At 38.5% G+C, this 19,811-nt stretch overlaps 1 protein-coding gene across 4 annotated transcripts in view; it reads right to left on the bottom strand.

Annotated features, from left to right (window-relative positions):
• The window catches only part of COLEC10 (collectin subfamily member 10), a 199,843-nt gene that overhangs the window by 11,726 nt on the left and 168,306 nt on the right, over positions 1-19,811 (bottom strand). For all 4 annotated transcript variants that reach the window (XR_498706.3, XM_038000193.2, XM_073018327.1 and 1 more), the window contains exons 2-3: positions 8,840-8,911; positions 7,367-7,438 (exon numbers count right to left, since the gene is read on the bottom strand). Coding sequence is in view for 3 of the 4 variants with exons in the window: in XM_038000193.2 (XP_037856121.1) it covers positions 7,367-7,438; positions 8,840-8,911 (144 nt within the window). In the remaining variant the exon portion in view is untranslated. The remainder of the gene's footprint in view (positions 1-7,366; positions 7,439-8,839; positions 8,912-19,811) is intronic.

Below are 19,811 nucleotides of genomic sequence, written 5' to 3'. Positions count from 1 at the left end.
CTATGAAGGGAAACAGAGAAGCTAATCAGATATGACAGTGAGTACAGTGATAAAGGTATGTATTAGGTGCTATATACCTGAGCCTTACCGGAGGAATTAGCATGAGGTAAATAAGGTTAGTTAACCCTATCATTTCCAGACTGTTACTTTTTCAACATTTCTGGACATTCATCCACTTTGGGGCTCAGCTAGTCGTACTAAAAACTCTTGAGCCTCTCTTGTCTTCATCATCTACTATGTTCCCAAGTTACGTAGCCTTATTGTATTCAAGGGTTAAGACTGTGCTTAAGATCATTAGCTTTAACTCTTCTAGATGGAATCCCATCAAGACTTACACATCTAAATCCAGGGAAGTGCAAAATCTAGAATGATCATTAAAAAAGAAGTTCTTCAGTTCTGGACTTACTCATGGCAGCGACTTACCCTCTCCCTCCACTTCTGCTATCTCCACAGAGCAATACAAGACATAGATGAGATCTTAATCACATTTAGCATAGCTGCATCTAAAAAATCTTGAAGTCCAACATCCCACTTTCCGGCTATACCTTTCTGTTTCTTTAACCACTAGTTTAAGGAAGTTGATACAGATAGGGACGGATCCATGATGCATTTTATCTGAAGCTTATACAATTTGAAGGGACTTCTTTGAAAAAAGATACAAAATTAAAAATGGAAAAGTGGTTGTAAAAATGAATATCTATCATAAGAAACAAAAACAAACCACTAAATTTTAAAAGTAGACCAATGGCACATTATGAAATTCACTAAACATCATAATATTTTAATCAATAAATGGATTATTGTGCCTTGAAAACACTTTTATTCATAATTATTAGCTATGTATGTTTGGCTGCATTCATATTGCTACTTTATCTGTCCACAAATTTCTAATATCATTTTTAAGAGATGATAGAGGGATAATGTAGTCAGATAATACTCTTTCCCTTAGCACAGTTAACCAAAAATTATTTTATTAAACTTCGCTTACTGAAAAAAAACCACAAAGAAAAGTTTGCCAACACAAAGATTCAGCTTGATGACTTTGTACAGAATAAAATACCCATGTAACCAATACCAAGATCCTCAAGCAGCTGCTTTTGTGTCATCTGCAGATTATTATAGCTCTCCTTTCTAAAGATCACCATACTGACTTAGAACTGTGTTATAAGTTTTCAAGCCATAAATTTTCATGTTGTTGAAATTTCTATAAATAGAACCATTTGGCATATAGGTTTTTTTCTGTATAGAATATTTTCCCCAATACTGTGTCCATATCTTCATTCATTTTTTTGCATATTGAAATAGTATATTTATTGGCCGGGCGCGGTGGCTCAAGCCTGTAATCCCGGCACTTTGGGAGGCCGAGACGGGCGGATCACGAGGTCAGGAGATCGAGACCATCCCAACATGGGCTAACATGGTGAAACCCCGTCTCCACTAAAAAAATACAAAAAACTAGCCGGGCGAGGTGGCGGGCGCCCGTAGTCCCAGCTGCTCGGGAGGCTGAGGCAGGAGAATGGCGTGAACCCGGGAGGCGGAGCTTGCAGTGAGCTGAGATCCGGCCACTGCACTCCACCCTGGGCGACAGAGCGAGACTCCGTCTCAAAAAAAAAAAAAAAAAAAAAAAAGAAATAGTATATTTATTTCCATGGTATGGTGAAGCAAAGTATGAGAGTTTCAGTTGTTCCACATCCTTGTCAACACTAGATATTGTCAGTCATTTTTATTTTAGCCATTTTGGTTAGTATGCAGTACTATCATAGTTTAGTCAAATTTCCATCACACTGATGAGGCTGACACTTTTTAATATATTTATTGATCATCTGAATATGTTCTTTTGTTAAGTGACTATTCTTTTGACCTTTTTTATTCTTTTGGGTTGTCAGTTATTTTTCTTACTGATTTGTATAAGCCCTTTATTGAATACAAAGGTAGCACATAGCCAACTCTGTGGTTTCCTTTTTTGTTCTCTGAGAAGTATCTTTTAATGAATATAAGCTCTTTATTTTATTTTATTTTTGAGATGGAGTCTCACTCTGTTGCCCAGGCTGGAGTGCAGCAGCGTGATCTTTGCTCACTGCAATCTCCGCCTCCCTGGTTCAAGTGATTCTCCCACTTCAGGCTCCCAAGTAGCTGGAATTACAGGCATACGCCACCACCATAGCCAGCTAATTTTTGCATTTTTAGTAGAGATGGGGTTTCGCCATGCTGGCTAGGCTGGTCTCGAATTCCCGATCTCAGGTGACCTGCCTGCCTTGGCCTCCCAAAGTGCTGGGAGTACAGGCATGAGCCACTGTATCTGGCCAGAAGTTCTTTATTTTGATAGACTTCAATTTGTTAGTTTTTCTTACGTGGTTAGTCTTTGTCATATCCTGTTTAAAAATGTGTTGGTTACCATACAATCAAAAATATAGACCTCTATATTAACTTCCAGAGGCATTATTGCTTTACCTTTCAAATTTAGGTCTCTCAGATTTGGGTTTACCACCAAATTTAGATCTATAAACCATTGATTTTAGGTACAGTGTTAAATATGGGATCGAGATTATTATTTTTATTCATTAATAACCAATAACTCAGTACTATATATTGATTAGCTTGTGACTTCCATTACAAAATAGTGTCAACTTTGCATAAATCAAGTTTGGTAGTCTGTTTCTGGACTCTTCCTATTAATTCATTTGTCTATCTCTTCATGAAATTACACTATTCTAATGGTTTAGTTTCCTAATCAATGTATAAACTCAAACTCAGTAATTTAAGTCTTCTACCTTTGTTTTTATTTTTCATTTTTCAAGATTGTCTTGGGTATTCTTGGTCATTTTCATTTACACATACATTTTGAATTGGCTTATCAATTTCTAAAAGAACACTTCTAGGAATTTTTTTTTTTTTTTTTTTTTTTTTTTTTTTTTTTTTTTTGAGACAGAGTCTCACTCTGTTGCCCAGGCTAGAGTGCAGTGCTGGAATCTCGGCTCACTGCAACCTCTGCCTCCCAGGTTCAAGTGATTCTCCCACCTCAGCCTTCCAAGTAGCTGAGATTACAGGCATGCACCACCACACCAGGCTAATTTTTGTATTTTTAGTAGAGACGGGGCTTCACCATGTTGGCCAGGCTGGTCTCAAACTCCTGACCTCAGGTGATTCATCCGCCTTGGCCTCCAAAAGTGATAGGATTAAAAGCATGAGCCACCACGCCTGGCCCACTTCTGGGATTTTGACTGAGGTAGCATTGAGTCAATGGATCAATTTGGGAGAGAACTGGCATATCGACAATATTGAGTCTCTGAACCCATTAACATAGTTTTACCTTCATTACCTTAGATATTCTTTAATTTCTTTCATTGTCATTATGTGGAGTTTATTGTGGAGGGCTTGTAACTTTTGTTGGATTCATTTTTACATATTTACTTATTTTGACACTATTATAAATGGTCTCTTTTTAAATTGTTTCTATATAGAAACAAAATTGATTTTTGTATGTCAAGCCATCTAAAAAATGTATCAATACAAATAGATTATCTATAGATTCTTTTGTACTTTCTAAGTATACAATCATGTTCTCCACAAATAATGCTCAAATTCCTTTATTTTCAATTATTACGATTTTTATTTTTCTTTCATTTTTTTGGTGTAGTTAGAACCTCACACATAATGTTGATTAGAATTGCTGATAGAGGGCTATGCTAATTTAATTCTCAGTCTCAGGAGATAAGTGTTCAGTATTTTATTATGGAGTATCATTTTTAAGTAGATTTTTGTTGTTGTTGGTATTCCTTTACAAATTATGTTTCCTTCTATTTCTAATTTGCTAATAGTTTTTAAAAACATGAATAGGTATAGGTTTAATTAAGTGTTTTCTGAAGTAGTATTTCTGGAGTTCTAACTGGGAATATAGGGACATTTCCTGGACCACTCCTCTTTGACAGGCCTTGAATATGAATCCAGTTTCAGTAACTTTCTGCTCAAGCCTCTTAGCCACTTAGGGCTGCCCCACTTACGAACTGGTGAATGACTTGGAAGGAAGGTAGTACAGAATGCATCACTTGCCTTAATATGATTCCCTTCTCCTCCAGATCATGGCCCCTAAAGTTCTATTCATTTTAGTTGCACTGTCATACCTTCAAATATGTATTTAAATTTTTTTCTAGACCCAGCTAGTCATACTTAGCAGAAGGATTAATGTAAGGCAGGCAAATCCGTCATGGCCTATAGCAGAAGTCTGAATTTTGTCTTTATTAGTAGTAGTGTCAGATTTTTCTTTCACCATTACAACTTGTTATTGGTAATATATGTCAATTAATAATATTGTCAATTTTGAGAATATACGCTATAGTTTTCATATATAAGCTGTTAGATTTGGAAACTTTTTTTTTCCACAGACTAGCTCTGGCCCTGTATATTTCAACCATTGCTTCTTTTCCACAACCTGCACGTTTCGTGGGCTGCATGCCCCAGGACACATTGGTATGATGATCTGACCTCTGGCTCAGCACTTTGCATGCTGGCTTTGATAGAGCTGCATAGTAAGTGGTAGGAGTATTCTTGGAATCTATTTATGCATTGGAATTGCTAGCAATAAGTATAAATGGAAGTCACATCAAACTATGTAAAGATATCTCATTAACTCCAAAGTAAACATTTCTCCCTCAAGCTCCTCTTTGCTAGCTCCCAAGATTCTTGTATCCACTCCACAACTGCCCAGTACAAGAAGGATGATGAGGGAAGCTGGAGCAGAAGGAGAGAGCAGTCTTGACCTGTGCTTTTTCAATGGGGCAATATCACTTAAAGATGCACAAGTTAGTTTTTAGGAAATGGAATTGTACTCTTTTAAAAATATATAAAGCACAAACATACACAGAATACCTAAATAAATATATCATCCGTGGGTGGTATTAAAAATTTATGGGGAAGGGCAATTAGAAAAGAAATACATCTTAAAACCTTGTTAGGGGAGTAGTAACTTTAAAAAATGTTAAGGAGCACTATTTTAATCATTTGAGGTGAATCTGTCTTTCTTCACAAATTTTATCGAGGTATGTGACCAAGTGAACCTATTGCTGTGGCTTTTATCTGCGTCTTGGGAAGGACTGAAACACGTGAGGACTCTTCATGGTAAAACCATCACAGATACACACTGCGGCAGGACTTCTAAACCATGGGAAGCTCACATGGCTCTTCCCTAGCTATAAGGATTTCAACCACAGGGAAATACACGCTATAACCCACCAGATCAGAAACACCCATAGCAATTTCTCTTCAGTGGCACTGCCTTTCATCCCTGTCTCTGAATGCAGGCTGAAGGGAATATCTCAAATGAGTGAGTTGGAGAATGGAGAGAGAGGGAGTACTGAGCCACAGGATGGGAAGAGAGAGGCCACAGCCTAAGCTCAGACTACAGTCTGTCAACCTGCCCACAAGGACATACTGCTGGACAAGTAAGCCACATGCTTAGTTATGCAGCTGCTCAAGCATTTACAAAAAGATGGAGGGTACATCAAGGCTACAGAAATTATATTACCCATGGGACTGAGCTTCCTCTAATCTTTTTTTGTACAAGCATCTCTTGCGTCTCTCTCTAGTGCCTTTTGCCTATCTCCATAATGTTACTATTCTTCAAGACCTATGTCTGTTCTTTTGCATATCAATCTTGCCTTACTCTCCAATATGAGTCCTGGGGTAGTCATGTTATTCAGTATTATAATTATTTTTTTTTTCTTTGAGATGGAGTCTCACTCTATGTCCCAAGCTGGAGTTCAGTGACATGATCTTGGCTGAATGCAAACTCTTCCTCCCAGGTTCAAGCGATTCTTGTACCTTAGCCTCCTGAGTAGCTGGGATTACAGCCATGTACCACCACACTGAGTTAATTTTTGTATTTTTAGTAGAGATGGGGTTTTGCCATCTTGGCCATGCTGGTCTCAAACTCCTGACCTCAGGTGATCCACCCGTCTCAGCCTCCTAAAGTGTTGGGATTACAGGCGAGAGCCACTGTGCCAGGCCTCTAATTCTTTTTAAGAAAGTTCTATCTTCCTGAATAGTCTATGGATCTCTTGGAATAAAATTATATGTTCATTCAGTTTTGTATCTCTAAACTAAGTAAAACAATGCTTGCTTAAATTACTGAATATCAGGAGCAATTAGAACCTGCTACCATTGTGGGGCTTTGTGAGAGGAGGATAGGGAAGGAATGCTTAGACAATACAGAGGTGACTGTCTCTGTTTTCTAATATTCAGGCTTTAATGATGTATAAGATCAGGGCCAGGTGCGATGGTTCATGCCTGTAATCTCAGCATTTTGGGAGGCCGAGGTGGGCAGATCACCTGAGGTCAGGAGATAGAGACTATCTTGGCTAGCACAGTGAAACCCCTGTTTCTACTAAAAATATAAAAAACACAGGTGGGCATGGTGGTGGGCACCTGTAGTCCCAGCTACTTGGGAGGCTGAGGCAGGAGAATTGCTTGAACCTGGGAGGCAGAGGTTGCAATGAGTCGAGATCCCACCGCTGCACTCCAGCCTGGGTGACAGAGTGAGACTCCATCTCAAAAAAAAAAAAAAAAAAATCAGGACATGACTGAAAACAAATGGGTATCTACATATATGCTCCAAGTTTCTATCCTGTTAATAGATCATAGGCACAGAATTTTTGGTTAATCCACTCAGATTAAAATAGAAAATTTTACTGTCCTCTGCCTACTTTGTATTTTATTAATAATCGTGTATCGTTTTGATCATAGCAAGGATTTGTAGCCAACAAGTAGATCCCAGGAGATGATTCAACATAAAGACTATCAGACCTTGATGCTTGATTCTGTTTCCAAAATCTTGTTTCATTTTTTTTTTTTTTTGAGCTGTGAGATACATTGCTTATATATGGAAGAAAGAGACAAACTATGAAGACAAAATTATTAACTTAAAAGAAGAAAAAGGAGGTATTTTCATGATACAAAACACCTTAAAACAATTAAGGGTATCCTCAATTTGCTTTATTTATTTATTTATTTATTTATTTATTTATTTATTTATTTTAGAGACAGGGCCTTACTCTGTCACCCAGGCTGGAGTGCAGTGGTGTGATCATGGTTCATTGCAGACTCAAACTTCTGGGCTCAAACGATCCTCCTACCTCAGCCTCCTATGTAGTTGGGACTATGGTTGTGTGCCACCATGCCCAGCTAATTAAATTTTTTTTTTTTTTTTTGTAGAGACTGGGTCTTGCTCTGTTGTCCAGACTGATTTTGAATTCCTGCCTTCAAGGTATCCTCCTACCTTGGTCTCCCAGTGTTGGGATTACAGGTGTGAGCCATTGCACCCAGCCTCAATTTGCTTTGAATTGCTACTGGAGAATAGTAAGATGCAACTTACCCTTCTTGCCAATGGGCCCAGTCTTGCCAATATTGCCCTGATCTCCTATATCACCCAGTTCTCCTTTAATTCCTGAAAAGCAAACATGTTATCTTTTTATCATAAGGTTTTATCTTCCCTTGAAACGTGGCTAATGTGATATTCACTTGAAAGAAATACCAAAAAGTGTATTCTTCTGCCAGTGATAGCTAATATATATCCCGTGCTCTATTGTCTAGTTTAACAGACTTACAGTGTATGTATTAAAATTAGCATGTGAGTGAGTATGAATATATACTATGGACATGATGATATTAAAATACTTGCTGATGTAGTATTTCTGGAAGGACTATGGCAGAGGATGTTTAAAAGTAAGGTTAGAGAAGGGCCGAGTGAAAGTATTCTTGACTCAATTCTGTTTTTTTTCTTCTTTAGCTACATTCTGTCTTCCTTTTGGAATTCTATTTCTTCTGTCTTTTAAAACAAGATTTGACAATCGTGCCACTTAAAAACAGGGTGGGGAACGTGCAGTCATAAAACCTAATGATCAAAGAAACATCAGACACGGTCCTGCTGAAATTTCTTTCAAAAAACTACAGTCAGGAATCACTGAGCTCTTCCAATATTATTTCTTTTTATAAAAATCTAAAAAAAATTGCCAATTAAAAATCTTTATTTTCTAAGAATAATTTTGTAATTGACATTCATATTTATAGACAGGTTTAAGTCAGCATTTCCCAAATTGAGGTCTCACAGGTCTGTGAGTCTCTCTTCCTTTTAAATTATTCAAGATTTAAAAATAAGTGGTCTAGGGCAGCCCTCTTCTCGCAGTTGACGAGAAATATTTTAAGTGTTCAGAAGGTGCACACAAACACATCACAACCCAGAAGCTATATTTTGGTAAGGCCAATGCCCAGCTTCGTGAGTGAAGACACTTCCTAATCACCTCTGTGTTACTCTCTTCATCTTTAATCCCACTTCTCCCATACCCCACCATTTCCCCACTGTGTTATTCTTTTGTATTATGAAAAGGGCAGGTGGGGGGGGAAATTAAAGAAATAAAGAGATCTTGGGGAAAGATGAATAGATCAATGAATCAGGTAGCTCTTTTTGTTTCTTTTTATCTTCCTCCTTAAACTCTACGCCAGCTTAAAAAAAAATGCTGCTTAGCAGTGGCTTTAGAAGGGAGACACAGGTACGAACACAGCTCTATAACACATCGTTTCTTAATATTCTCAGAGACTGCTTTTCCCTAGGGCTCCCAGTGTCCCACATCAGCCAGCCCTAAGAATGCAACTTGAGAAACTCAGAGTCTTGTTGACAGGTAATCTCAGAGGGGCATTCAGATGGTGGGTTAATTCATGTGTGAAATATATTTCAGGCATTGCTGGGGCAGAGGGCATTATGAAAGCTGCTAATTTCCAGGGCAAGGGCCAGGAGAGAAAGAAGAGCAATTATGATATTAAAATGTCAGTTTCACATCATTTTAGTTACCTTTCGGCCCCATGCGTCCCACTTTGCCATGCTTTCCCTCTTCTCCTGGATCTCCTTTTTCACCATCATCTCCTTTTGAAACAGAAAATGAGACATAATGAAGCATCTCGAATAGTTACATGACCACATTCTCCCAGGGGAAGGTGGAGATGGTTACACTCCTTCCCTCAGCTCAGTGCTTGCCTCACAACCCAGCTGTGAGTATGGACATATGTTCACACTGACTTGACACTCAGGTGAAAGGAAGAAACTTCCAGTATATTTTATTTTTTACTTTTCTCCACATCCAACTCTACGTTTGAAGAAATATCCCTATTGCCGAATTGAGATGTTTGGCCTGACAAATCTTTATTCTTGCTGTATAATCTAGCAAATTCTTGATGGACAATAAACATAAAACTTACACACATGCACACACACACACAGAGAGGTAGACATAACTTATTACTCTCTGACTGCATGCTTGGGAACCCCAAAATTGTAGGCATGACCTAGGAAGCTAAGAACAGGAGACTAGAGATGGGGAAGCCACAAAGCAGTTTTCTGTGAGTGGCAACTGTCTTAATCATACGCAACTGTAGCTCCAGCACCTTGAAGAATTAAAGATTGAATGAATGGTTTAATGAACAGTGCCCAGACTGAAAATCAGGGGTCTTGGATTTTAATGCCATATTAGTCACCGATGGGTTGAACAAATCTTCAACAGGCCAGTGATTGAGTGTATTGACTTTGGACTAGGACAGATTTGACTGAAGTCTCAGCTCCACCACTCACTATCTGGAGAAATTTGAGTACAGAACTTCCCCGAGTCTCACTTTTCTCTCCAGCAAATGGATCTAATAACACCTACTGGAGTGGGCTTTTAGGTAGGTCAAATGAGACAATAGAAATAGAACACCTGGGATACAATCAGTGCTTAGCAATGATGGCTGCTGTTTTTGTTCCCTTTATGCTTCCTTTCCTAAATGTGGGGAAAGTATCTGCTCTCCACACCTCACTCAGTTGTTTTAGGATCAACAAGGTGAGCATGTGAATGTGCTTTGAAAACAAAGAGCACAACATACACGATATTATGACCAGATACCTGCATTATCACCACAGCAATCTCAGGGCATGAAAAAGCCCTGTCCATCAGCAGAGGAAAGGAGGAGAAATAAAACCTTCTAAAGACAAAAATGAAGTTCTTGGGATTAGACAATTTGAGTGTGAGAAACTTGTGTTGTTCATTGATTTATCCAGGAAAAAAACACCACCAGAGATTTTCCTTCTTTTTATTTTTATTTTTTCTGAGTGCAGAATGTTGAGATTTTAAATGAAAGCAAGCACAATGTGTGGAAGAGTTGGATTTCCAGGTTGTGAGATTGATCAGACATTGAAATACTTCACAAAGGAAGCTATAAATGCCTCCTAGGATGGTTTTCAAAAAAGAATGCACAGGCGGGGCGCGGTGGCTCAAGCCTGTAATCCCAGCACTTTGGGAGGCCGAGACGGGCGGATCACGAGGTCGGGAGATCGAGACCATCTGGCTAACACGGTGAAACCCCGTCTCTACTAAAAAATACAAAAAAACTAGCTGGGCGCGGTGGCGGGCGCCTGTAGTCCCAGCTACTAGGGAGGCTGAGGCAGGAGAATGGCGTGAACCCGGGAGGCGGAGCTTACAGTGAGCTGAGAGATCCGGCCACTGCACTCCAGCCTGGGCGACAGAGCGAGACTCCGTCTCAAAAAAAAAAAAAAAAAAAAGAATGCACAGGTGATATCTGTGGTCAGACCAGAGGGGAGAATTAGGTGAACTAGATGACATTTTTCTTTTTGTTTTTTTCTTTTCTTTTCTTTTCTTTTCCTTTTCTTTCCCTCCCTCCCTCCCACCCTCCCTCCCTCCCTCCCTTCCTTCATTTGTTCCTTCCTTCCTTTTTTCCTTCCCACTATCCTTCGTTCACACTATTCCTTCCTTCTTTCTCTCTCTCTCTCTTTCTTTCTTTCTGACAGTGTCTTTCTTTGTCACCCAGGCTGGAGTGCAGTGGTGTGAACACAGCTCATTGCAGCCTCAACCTCCTGGACTCAAGTGATCCTCCTCTAGATGACATTTTTCTAGCTAAAGTTAACAGTGAATGTCTATTGAGCAATTAGTCAAGCTAAGGACTTGACGTGTAGTCATCATAGCAATTCTAGGAGATGGAAACTCTTATTGCTCTATTTTATGAATGAAAAAAAATGAGACTATGTGGTTAAGTTGCTTGCCTATTGTCATAGAGCTTTTTAGTAGTCAAATGAGGATTCAACAACATGTACATTTCTATCCCTCTAGAATCCTCATGGTATACAGTTGTATCTTTTGGCCTAGGTTCTGTAACTCTTAGCAGATAGTGGATTTTACAGAATTTGGCATTCTGTCAAATTTTTCAGGGAGAAGAGGGGAGTTGCAGAAAGAGTGATAGTTTTTGTTTCCTTTTCTACAAGAAAGATAATGGGAGAAAAGAAAAAAACCCAACTTATTCCTTAATGACTTTATTCACAGGAAATGTTTCCTTGGGATAGGGATAGGATAGCATAACTGAGACACCACTTTGTCATTCACTGAGGGACTTTGGGAAGTCCTTTAACTTTTCTGAGCTTTTTTTCATGCATTCATAGAATAGACAAAAATTACACTTTTTTTCCCCAGAGGGTGTTTAGCAAAGGTAAAGCTAGAAAAGTATTTTCCTTCAGGAAGTCCTTTCTAATACTCCCAGACTGGGTTAAATTCTCCCTCTAATTACCTTTGTGGCTTAAAAATAACACTTTATACCAAATGTGTTGGTGTATCTTCACTTATCTCTTACATCTCCCTGTGACCCAAAGCATGGTGGGATCATAAGCGATTTATTCTAGCATCTCCAGAATTTAGCACAGTGCCTGGCTCTGGTGTTTAATAAATGTAGTTGAACTGAGTACACTTTGTGTGAACCATAAGACATTCTACAAATATAATAATACTGTTTATCAAATACTTTGTGCCAAAAATGTTCTCAGCACTTGACATACAATCTATCGTTTGATTCCCACGGCAAGCTTTGAGATGTGTACTATCCTTTGCTCCATTTTACAGAAGAGGAAATGGGGTCACAGAGAGGTGAAGTAACATCCAGGCCACATAGCTCATAAGTGGTAAAGCCAGGATTTAAACTGGGGTCATCTGTCCTCCTAGCCCATGTTCTGAACAAGCTGGATGATTTAGAGCAAATTCCTGCCTTAGCATTTCTGGGTCTTGGATTGCTCTTCTGTACAATGGGACTAGTGATGCGCGTCCTGCTCATGAAAAGGCAAGATCAAAAACAAGCATGTATGTGAAGCCCTTTGAGAATCAAAATGCCACACAGATGTGACTTATTGGTGCCATTATTCTTTCTCCTTCCTTCTTCCCCTTCTATAAGCTTTCCCATTCATTTTCAAGCAAGTGTCTAACTGGAGGCACCCGGGTGAGTGACTTAGTCATCTACTGCTCCCTGGTGGCTATTGATGGAGATCTGGGAGGGTGAAATAGGATTATTTATTATTCTTTGACCCATGTGACTGCATCCCAGCCTGGTGGCCAAGCAGGCTGCGGGTAGAGATGAAGTAAACAACTTGAGCCCTAGCCTTCAGCGTGGGTCCTGGGTTTGTTTGATCTTTGGTACTTGCTTTAACGAGAACAGAAGGGAGATGTAAAAGCAAGCTTTGGCTAGGGCCCCCCAACCTGGCTCACAGTTGTTTGTTTTTATATTTATTAGATGAGTAGGACAATTTGGACTATTTTACTTCATTTAGAAATAGCCACTTGTATTTGAAAATTAGTGAAAAGCTATAAACTGAAATGAATTAATTTCAATTTTACAAAAATGATTTGCTTTGCTCACACCCCCTCTCCAAGCCACCAGCAGAATTCCAACAGAGTACACATTTGACCACATTTTCTTAGATAGGACTTTCCCCCCGCAATTAGCAAAAAATCTTTTAAAATTGAATTCTAGTTGGAACCCAGGCCAGTACCGTTTACTTAAAGGAAAATACTTATTGAAAAGTTGTGAATTGTTTTGGAGAGGCTAAAAATAATTAATTAAAGTCCTTTTCCCATTGTCAAAACAATCTTATAGACTGGGGAGTTGTTAGTAACCTTTCTCCTGATCAGCCTTAGAATTGAATGGGATAGGCTGGGCACAGTGGCTCATGCCTGTAATCTCAGCACTTTGGGAGGCTGAGGAGGGTTAATTGCTTGAAGTCAGGAGTTCAAGAACAGCCTGACCAACATGGTGAAACCCCGTCTAAGAATATAAAAATTAGCTGGGCATGGTGGCAGGTTTCTGTAATCCCAGCTACTTGGTAGGCTGAGGCAGGAGATCACTTGAACCCAGGAGGCGGAGGTTGCAGATTGTGCCACTGCACCCCAGCCTGGGTGACAGAGCGAAACTCCATCTAAAAAAAAAAAATAATTAAAATAAAAGAATTGAATGGAATAGGTGGTATGTTGTGCTTTCTTAAGAAGGCAAGAACTCCTGCCTAAAACATATCCTTCCCACTCCTACTTACATTTTCTTCCCATCTATGCCAATTGTATCCTCATTCTTGGAAATTTCAGTAGTCATCAATTATGCCCCATACCTCTTACATACATGACATGTACCAGTAGAGTCATAAAACAGACCACTCCCTAGTACTTTTACTTCTCCAATCTCAACCTCATCACTTCACTGAAGTCTTCAGGCCTCATTGGGACCTGCTATTGTTTGCCTTCTCCCCATTCACCCATTTAACATTCCCTTGGTGCCTTCACCTACCCAACCTGCCCATTCCTGGCTATCCTGAATTCTTTCAAGTCAGCCACTTCTGCACAGCTTTCCCTAACGTAAAGAAAGTGCAATGCCTTGGTTAAGAGTACTCTGGAACAATCCATTTCGTATCTTCAAATCTCAGTTTTCTCTTCCATAAATGGAGAGAATAGTCCCAACCTCATAGGATTGCTGTGGATTAATGGAGACAGTGGATGAAAAGTGTTCAACACCATGCCTGGCTCAGTTGAAAAACTCATCAGTGTCTGCTTTAATGAGAATAGAAGTAGATAAGTGATTATTTCTTCATATTCACTGCCTCAATCTCTATTATATAATCATTACTTACTCTTTTACTGGGCTGTATGTTTTTTTACCCTTTATTGTAAAACTTTTTCACATAATTAAAGATAAAAACCCATTACTGAGATTTACCACTCTGCACATTGTCATTGCATCATGTATTTATTTTTGCTATATATTTTTTTAAAAAGTAAATTATAGACAGGAACATATCTCCCTTAAGTACTTCAGTGAGTGATTCTGAAGAGTAAGAACAAACTCCCATATAAACATATTATCGTTATATCAATCTTGCTTTTTAAAGGGCTGTAGGCATTTGAAAAAGTCACCTTGATAGACTTCTGTGATCTTGTTCATCTCAAGCCCACACTGCTGTGCTATATATAATCTCATACAAGGAAGAAATGAGTACTTAGAAGAGAAGTAGACATTCAGAGGAGTAAGCCTAAATCCTTTGAAAACAAATCATGACAAATAATTCCATTTTCTCTTTTGAAAGAACTAATAGATCAAGAAATTGCTTTGGACAGCGTTGTTGGAAGACTAAAAATTTCCACTGGTGATTCACAGAAGGGAGTCATTCCTGGAAAGTTAGGATGACATATTGATGAAACCCTGGAGAGGGTCTTGACCTTGCATATTCGGGAGTCAAATCTTAATCACATTGCTTATCAGCCCTGTGAACTTAGCTATGATATTTAAACTCTCAGTGCTCCCATTTTCTTATCTATAATTGGAAATAACTAGAATGCTTACCTGTTCTAGAGTCTCCCATCCTGGGGGTTGCTCCCTCACTTTGAGACCCATGCTACTTCGATTTACTTTAATAACTTTGTGATGGAAATTTAGGGGAAGCTTTCTTTGTATTTCTTTTAATAAAAACATAAAAAGCAAGCAAGCATGGATTTTGAATGAAGACTGATTTGTAGACATTATAGGTTTGCAACCATCATTGTTGTGAGGCAGGTTATCTGTGGAAAATGGAGGCTCAGACCCTGGCAACGTTGCTCAAGAACAAATAAACAACAGTGTGCTTCTCGGGAATAGAAAAAAAAAATAAGTACATGATAGTGGGTCAAGGGTCTTCTAAGAGATTTTTCTGAGATTCTGTCTAATATGGTTTGGCTGTGTTCCCACCCAAATCTCATCTTGAATTGTAGCTTCCAAAATTCCCATGCATCATGGGAGGGACCTGGGGAAAGATAATTGAATCATGGGGGCAGGTCTTTTCCATACTCTTCCTGTGGTAGTGAATAAGTCTCATGGGATCTGATGGTTTTATAAAGAAGAGCTCCTCTGTACATGCTCTCTACTTGCCTGCCACCGTGTAAGACGTCCCTTGCTCTTCCACCATGATAGCGAGGCCTTCCCAGCCATGTGGAACTCTGAGTCAATTAAATGTCTTTCCTTCATAAATTACCCAGTCTTGAGCATGTCTTTATTAGCAAGGTTAGAACAGGCTAATACGGTATCCTAACATTATCTTATGTTGAACGTGCAGGAAATGAGATTTTTCACATAAAACAATTAGCACTTTTCCTAACACATTTAAAGCATTCAAAAATGTTGTTTATTATTGGCTTAAAGTAAAGATATGGTTTAAAAAGAACCGACTGCATCTTAGTCCGTAGAAAAGTATGTGTCTTTAAGGGGAAAAACTGTCTCAGGAAGATTCTGATAAGAAAGATGGCAACTCCTTACAAAGATGCGATTTGCCAAGGAACTCCACCTTTAGGAACCATGTGTGTATTGGCAGACAGGGCACTCATTCAAGTTCCCTCTGAAAGCTCAGAACAATGGACAAAATAGGAATTTTATAGTCACACGTACTTAGGCTCAACTCCTGAATTTCCTGTCTAACAGCTATTTAATCTTATACTAAATAATTTATACTTACATTTTAATGTAATAGATAACTGAATTTAATAAATTATTTAATTTTAATAATTTTATTAAGTAATTTGTTAAATTATTTGATAAATTATTTAAACTTACATTAAATTTTACACTAAATAATTAACCTTCCTGCTTTAGTTTCCTATCCGGGAAAATGGGGATGATGACCCTTTTCTTATGGAGTTACCTAAAGATTAAGTAAGATTATGGATGGTAAAATTCATCAAAGAGCCCCTTGCATGGAATGTGCTCTCACTGATGCATAAATATTGCAACCATAGTGAGCGTTTTTTTGCTTTCATTTTCTTGGTATCCACTCCCTGGGCTTCAGGTAACAGCTCCACAGTTTTCTGTAGGAAATCACACTTACTCATTCTCAATCCATATGGTTTAGACCATATCCATAATTCATTCAGCAATTCACGTGTGACCCAATAAGAGCCCACAAGTCTCATTTTGAGGATTTTATTTCGAACTTTCAAAAATGGAGACTTGCTTTTTCTGCAGGAGTCTCAGAGAGGATAGACTATCATTGAAGAATCTGAATCTATTTTGACACCATTAGGAGAGAACCCACATTACAGCCATTATAGAGGAAAGCAGAATGGTGTGAAGACTCCGCCCAGAAGACGTGACTTGAGCAGCTGGACCTAACTCAGTTTGAATCCCTTCCTGTTACTTGAGTCTATGAATTCCCCTGCTTTTCTCTGTGTGTTTGGTTGACCAGTGTAAGTTTGGTTTGTGTTGACCTCTGTCACTTGGCAACACAAACTTCTGTACTAATACAGTCACTTGATAATGATTAGGAGAGGTTCCTTCCCAGGAAGAGGTCAAAGCCTCAGGAGAAGATGGACAAAAAAGGAGATAATTACTGTGATAAATGCTGACAGTCCCTGCTGTGGGAGCACAAAGGAGGAAACACCTAACCCTACCTGCCCACACTTCAAATTCTCCAGTATTCTTTGTCAAAAAGAAGTAAATAGGATCCTTTAGACTGAGCTCCACCAGAATAAACTTATATTATAAGGTAAATACAAAGAAAATAAGCTAAAATACAAATTTGTCCTTATATGAGGGCAAGCTGGTGCTAAAATGTCTTTGCCAATGAAATTTTATGTGGATTTTTGTCTTCTGTTGAACTCCCTGGACCTTGTCAGTTCAGCTCACGTGTTACCTCCTTTCCCAAGGAGTCTTCTCAGTACAGATTTTCCTAGTTCCATCTCCCTCTTCAATGGTCAGAACTAAACTAACTCCCTGGAGGGTAATCCCCTCTCACTTTACAGCGTCCTATTGCATTGTGTCATAGGTGATGAGACAGGTCAGCGATGATAGACTGTATTCCTAGCACTTGGCACAGAATCTGAGAATCTGTAAATAGGTGATTGCTCAATAATTGTTTTCAAAATAAAAGGAGTAACATCCTTAAAGACAAGGTAGATAAATGTGAGCTTAATGACAATACAGTCAAATGAGTTTGTAATTGATTGAAATGTCTTTCTCAATAATGGCTGATTAATGGATCGACTCCAGCCTGCTGGGAGGTCTGTGCTGATGGCCAATAATCTCATAAGGCAGCCCAGGCGGCAAATACACACACCACTGCCTCTACTGCTTCTATCCACTGCATATTCTTGTTTCTTCTTCCAATTTACCTTTGTCTCTCAATATTACAGTCATGGTCTAATTTCCAAGGCTCGGTACCCAAATCAGCTTCCTCACTCTCATCTTGACTCTTAATTTTCATATGTTCACTCTGTCTTTCTTTTTCCTCCCATCCCTGCTGCTGTTATTTTATGCCTTTCTGTCTTTATGCTGTAACCCTGTTCCTTACAGGTGATTCCTAAAGATTTTCATTGATGTATCTCAAGTGCCTAGATTAGTGTCTGTTCAATAAATACTTCTTGAAATATTGGTTTCCTTGAATCTGAACTTTACTTTTCCCAACTATCTTGCAAATTAATCTTTATTAAATCATATTTTCATCATACTACTGCCCAATTCAAAATGTTTCAACAGTTCTTCTGTGTTTATAGGCCACTTCAGACTAATTAGTCTAGTATGTGAACCTTCACAGGCTGGCATCAATGGAACTTTCCCACATTATTTTCTGACATTCTGATAAATGGCTAATTTATATACACTCATTACAACCCAGGAGTTTCTCTGCTGCGTAACCTTCTATTCCTGTCCAATCTGTTTATGCATTGTTCATCAAAATGTCTTTCAGTTCCTACCTGCATTGAAAAACATTTTTTTTTCATTTGCAATTAATCTGTTTAGAGAAGAATCTAAAGGTCATAAAAGGAAAGATATACATATATAGCATATGAGAAATTAGTAATATTGTAATATGCAAAGAACTTTTGAAAATTGCTTTGCAAAAAAGACAATAAAATAAAAAAATCTAAAAATATAAGCAATAAATAATAGATGAAAATGTCCAGACTATTACAGAAATATATGTATGTATATGTATAAGTCTATGTCATATTTCATCATGGAATGTTATCATTCATTGTTCTTGGCTATTCTATTGCAACCTAGCAAAGGAGACAACTGAGGATTTCAAGTATCCTACAGTCTCTCCTATTTGAATTACAAAGTATCTTCTTTTTGTTTTCAAGCTTATTTGGCTTAAAAAGAATGATCACTTGGAGTCTGCATTTACTTTGCAGTCATCACATGTTTGAGTAAGTGGGTGGGGGTGGGAGGGTGGGAACTAACACTGTACTTAACGAAAAATGCAACATTAAGGTTTGTTAGGCAGGTTTCCTTCTGCCTTCACATATCATTCATTATTAAAATGCATTCTCAGCCAGGCCCATAGAAACAAAAACAAAGAGAAATCCCATCAATTCGGGACTAAGTGGCACGCTTCTGCAATGCAATGCAGTTGTTAAGAGCATAGAATCTGGGATCAAAGCACTTAGTTCAAGTCCGGGCTCCATCACTAACAGGGTATGGGACTTTAGCAACCCATTTAAATTCTGTAAGCCTCAATTTGCTCATCAGTAAGTCAGAATAATGAAGTGCCTCCCTCACAGGGTTGTTGTGAGGAGTAAATGTGGTCATGCACATGAAGAGCTTAGAAGGGTGTTTAGAAGGTAGTGAGAACTCCAGAATATTACATTATTACATTATGCCAGTAGCATCCAAGGGGCCATGAGGAATATCTAGTCACTAGAAATGAGAGAGGTACAAAGAAGAGAACAAGGGGAAGAAAGCTTCTGTGAGAACTTATCCTGTCGTGCAGATTTGCAACATCCTGTTTGGGGTTGGGTGTGTGTGTGTGTGTGTGTGTGTGTGTGTGTGTGTGCGTGCGTCTTCCCAGAGCAGATTTATGCTTTTGGCATCTAAACATTTACTACATTCTGTATATGTAACATACAATATTCTCTCTAAAATTAATTTCAGCACAAAGTGAGTTAGAAACCAATTTAAGGAAAAAGTGTAGTATTGTTATTAAATGTAGTTATTAGGTTGGTGTTAAAGTAATTGCAGTTTTTGCCATTACTTTTGATAACTGTATTATTATGTATATCAACATCTCAATCTATGAACATCTCAAGTATCTGTGAGAATGGCAGTATCCTCTTTGATAATCATCAAACACTGAATGAAACAAAATATAAAAACTGTAAGTCAAGATGATGGGCTATGTGATTAGTTTTTCTAGAAAAACAATGCCTAAGAAATATTTATATCTATTCCCAACTGCCGACTGGAATTTTCCGCTGGTGTTCACATGCAACTGAAACACAATTAAGAACTCATAATCTCCCAGTTTTACTTCTGAAGTACCTCTCTATCGCACCCCATTCTCTGTATTCCAACAACCCTAATGCAACTCTCGTCTTTCATTTATGTCCCACTAAGACCTTCTCATATCCTTCAGTCTATTTTCAACCCTGCTAAGAGATTTCTCTGCCTAAAAAGCAGATCTAGTGTTCTTCTACTCAAAAACTTCCATTGGTTCCTCTGGTTTAAACTAT

The sequence above is a fragment of the Chlorocebus sabaeus genome, chromosome 8 (assembly GCF_047675955.1).
Source record: "Chlorocebus sabaeus isolate Y175 chromosome 8, mChlSab1.0.hap1, whole genome shotgun sequence".
Lineage (NCBI taxonomy): Eukaryota > Metazoa > Chordata > Mammalia > Primates > Cercopithecidae > Chlorocebus > Chlorocebus sabaeus.
Note: the sequence above shows the minus strand (reverse complement) of the source record. Positions and strands in the feature narration are given on the sequence as shown.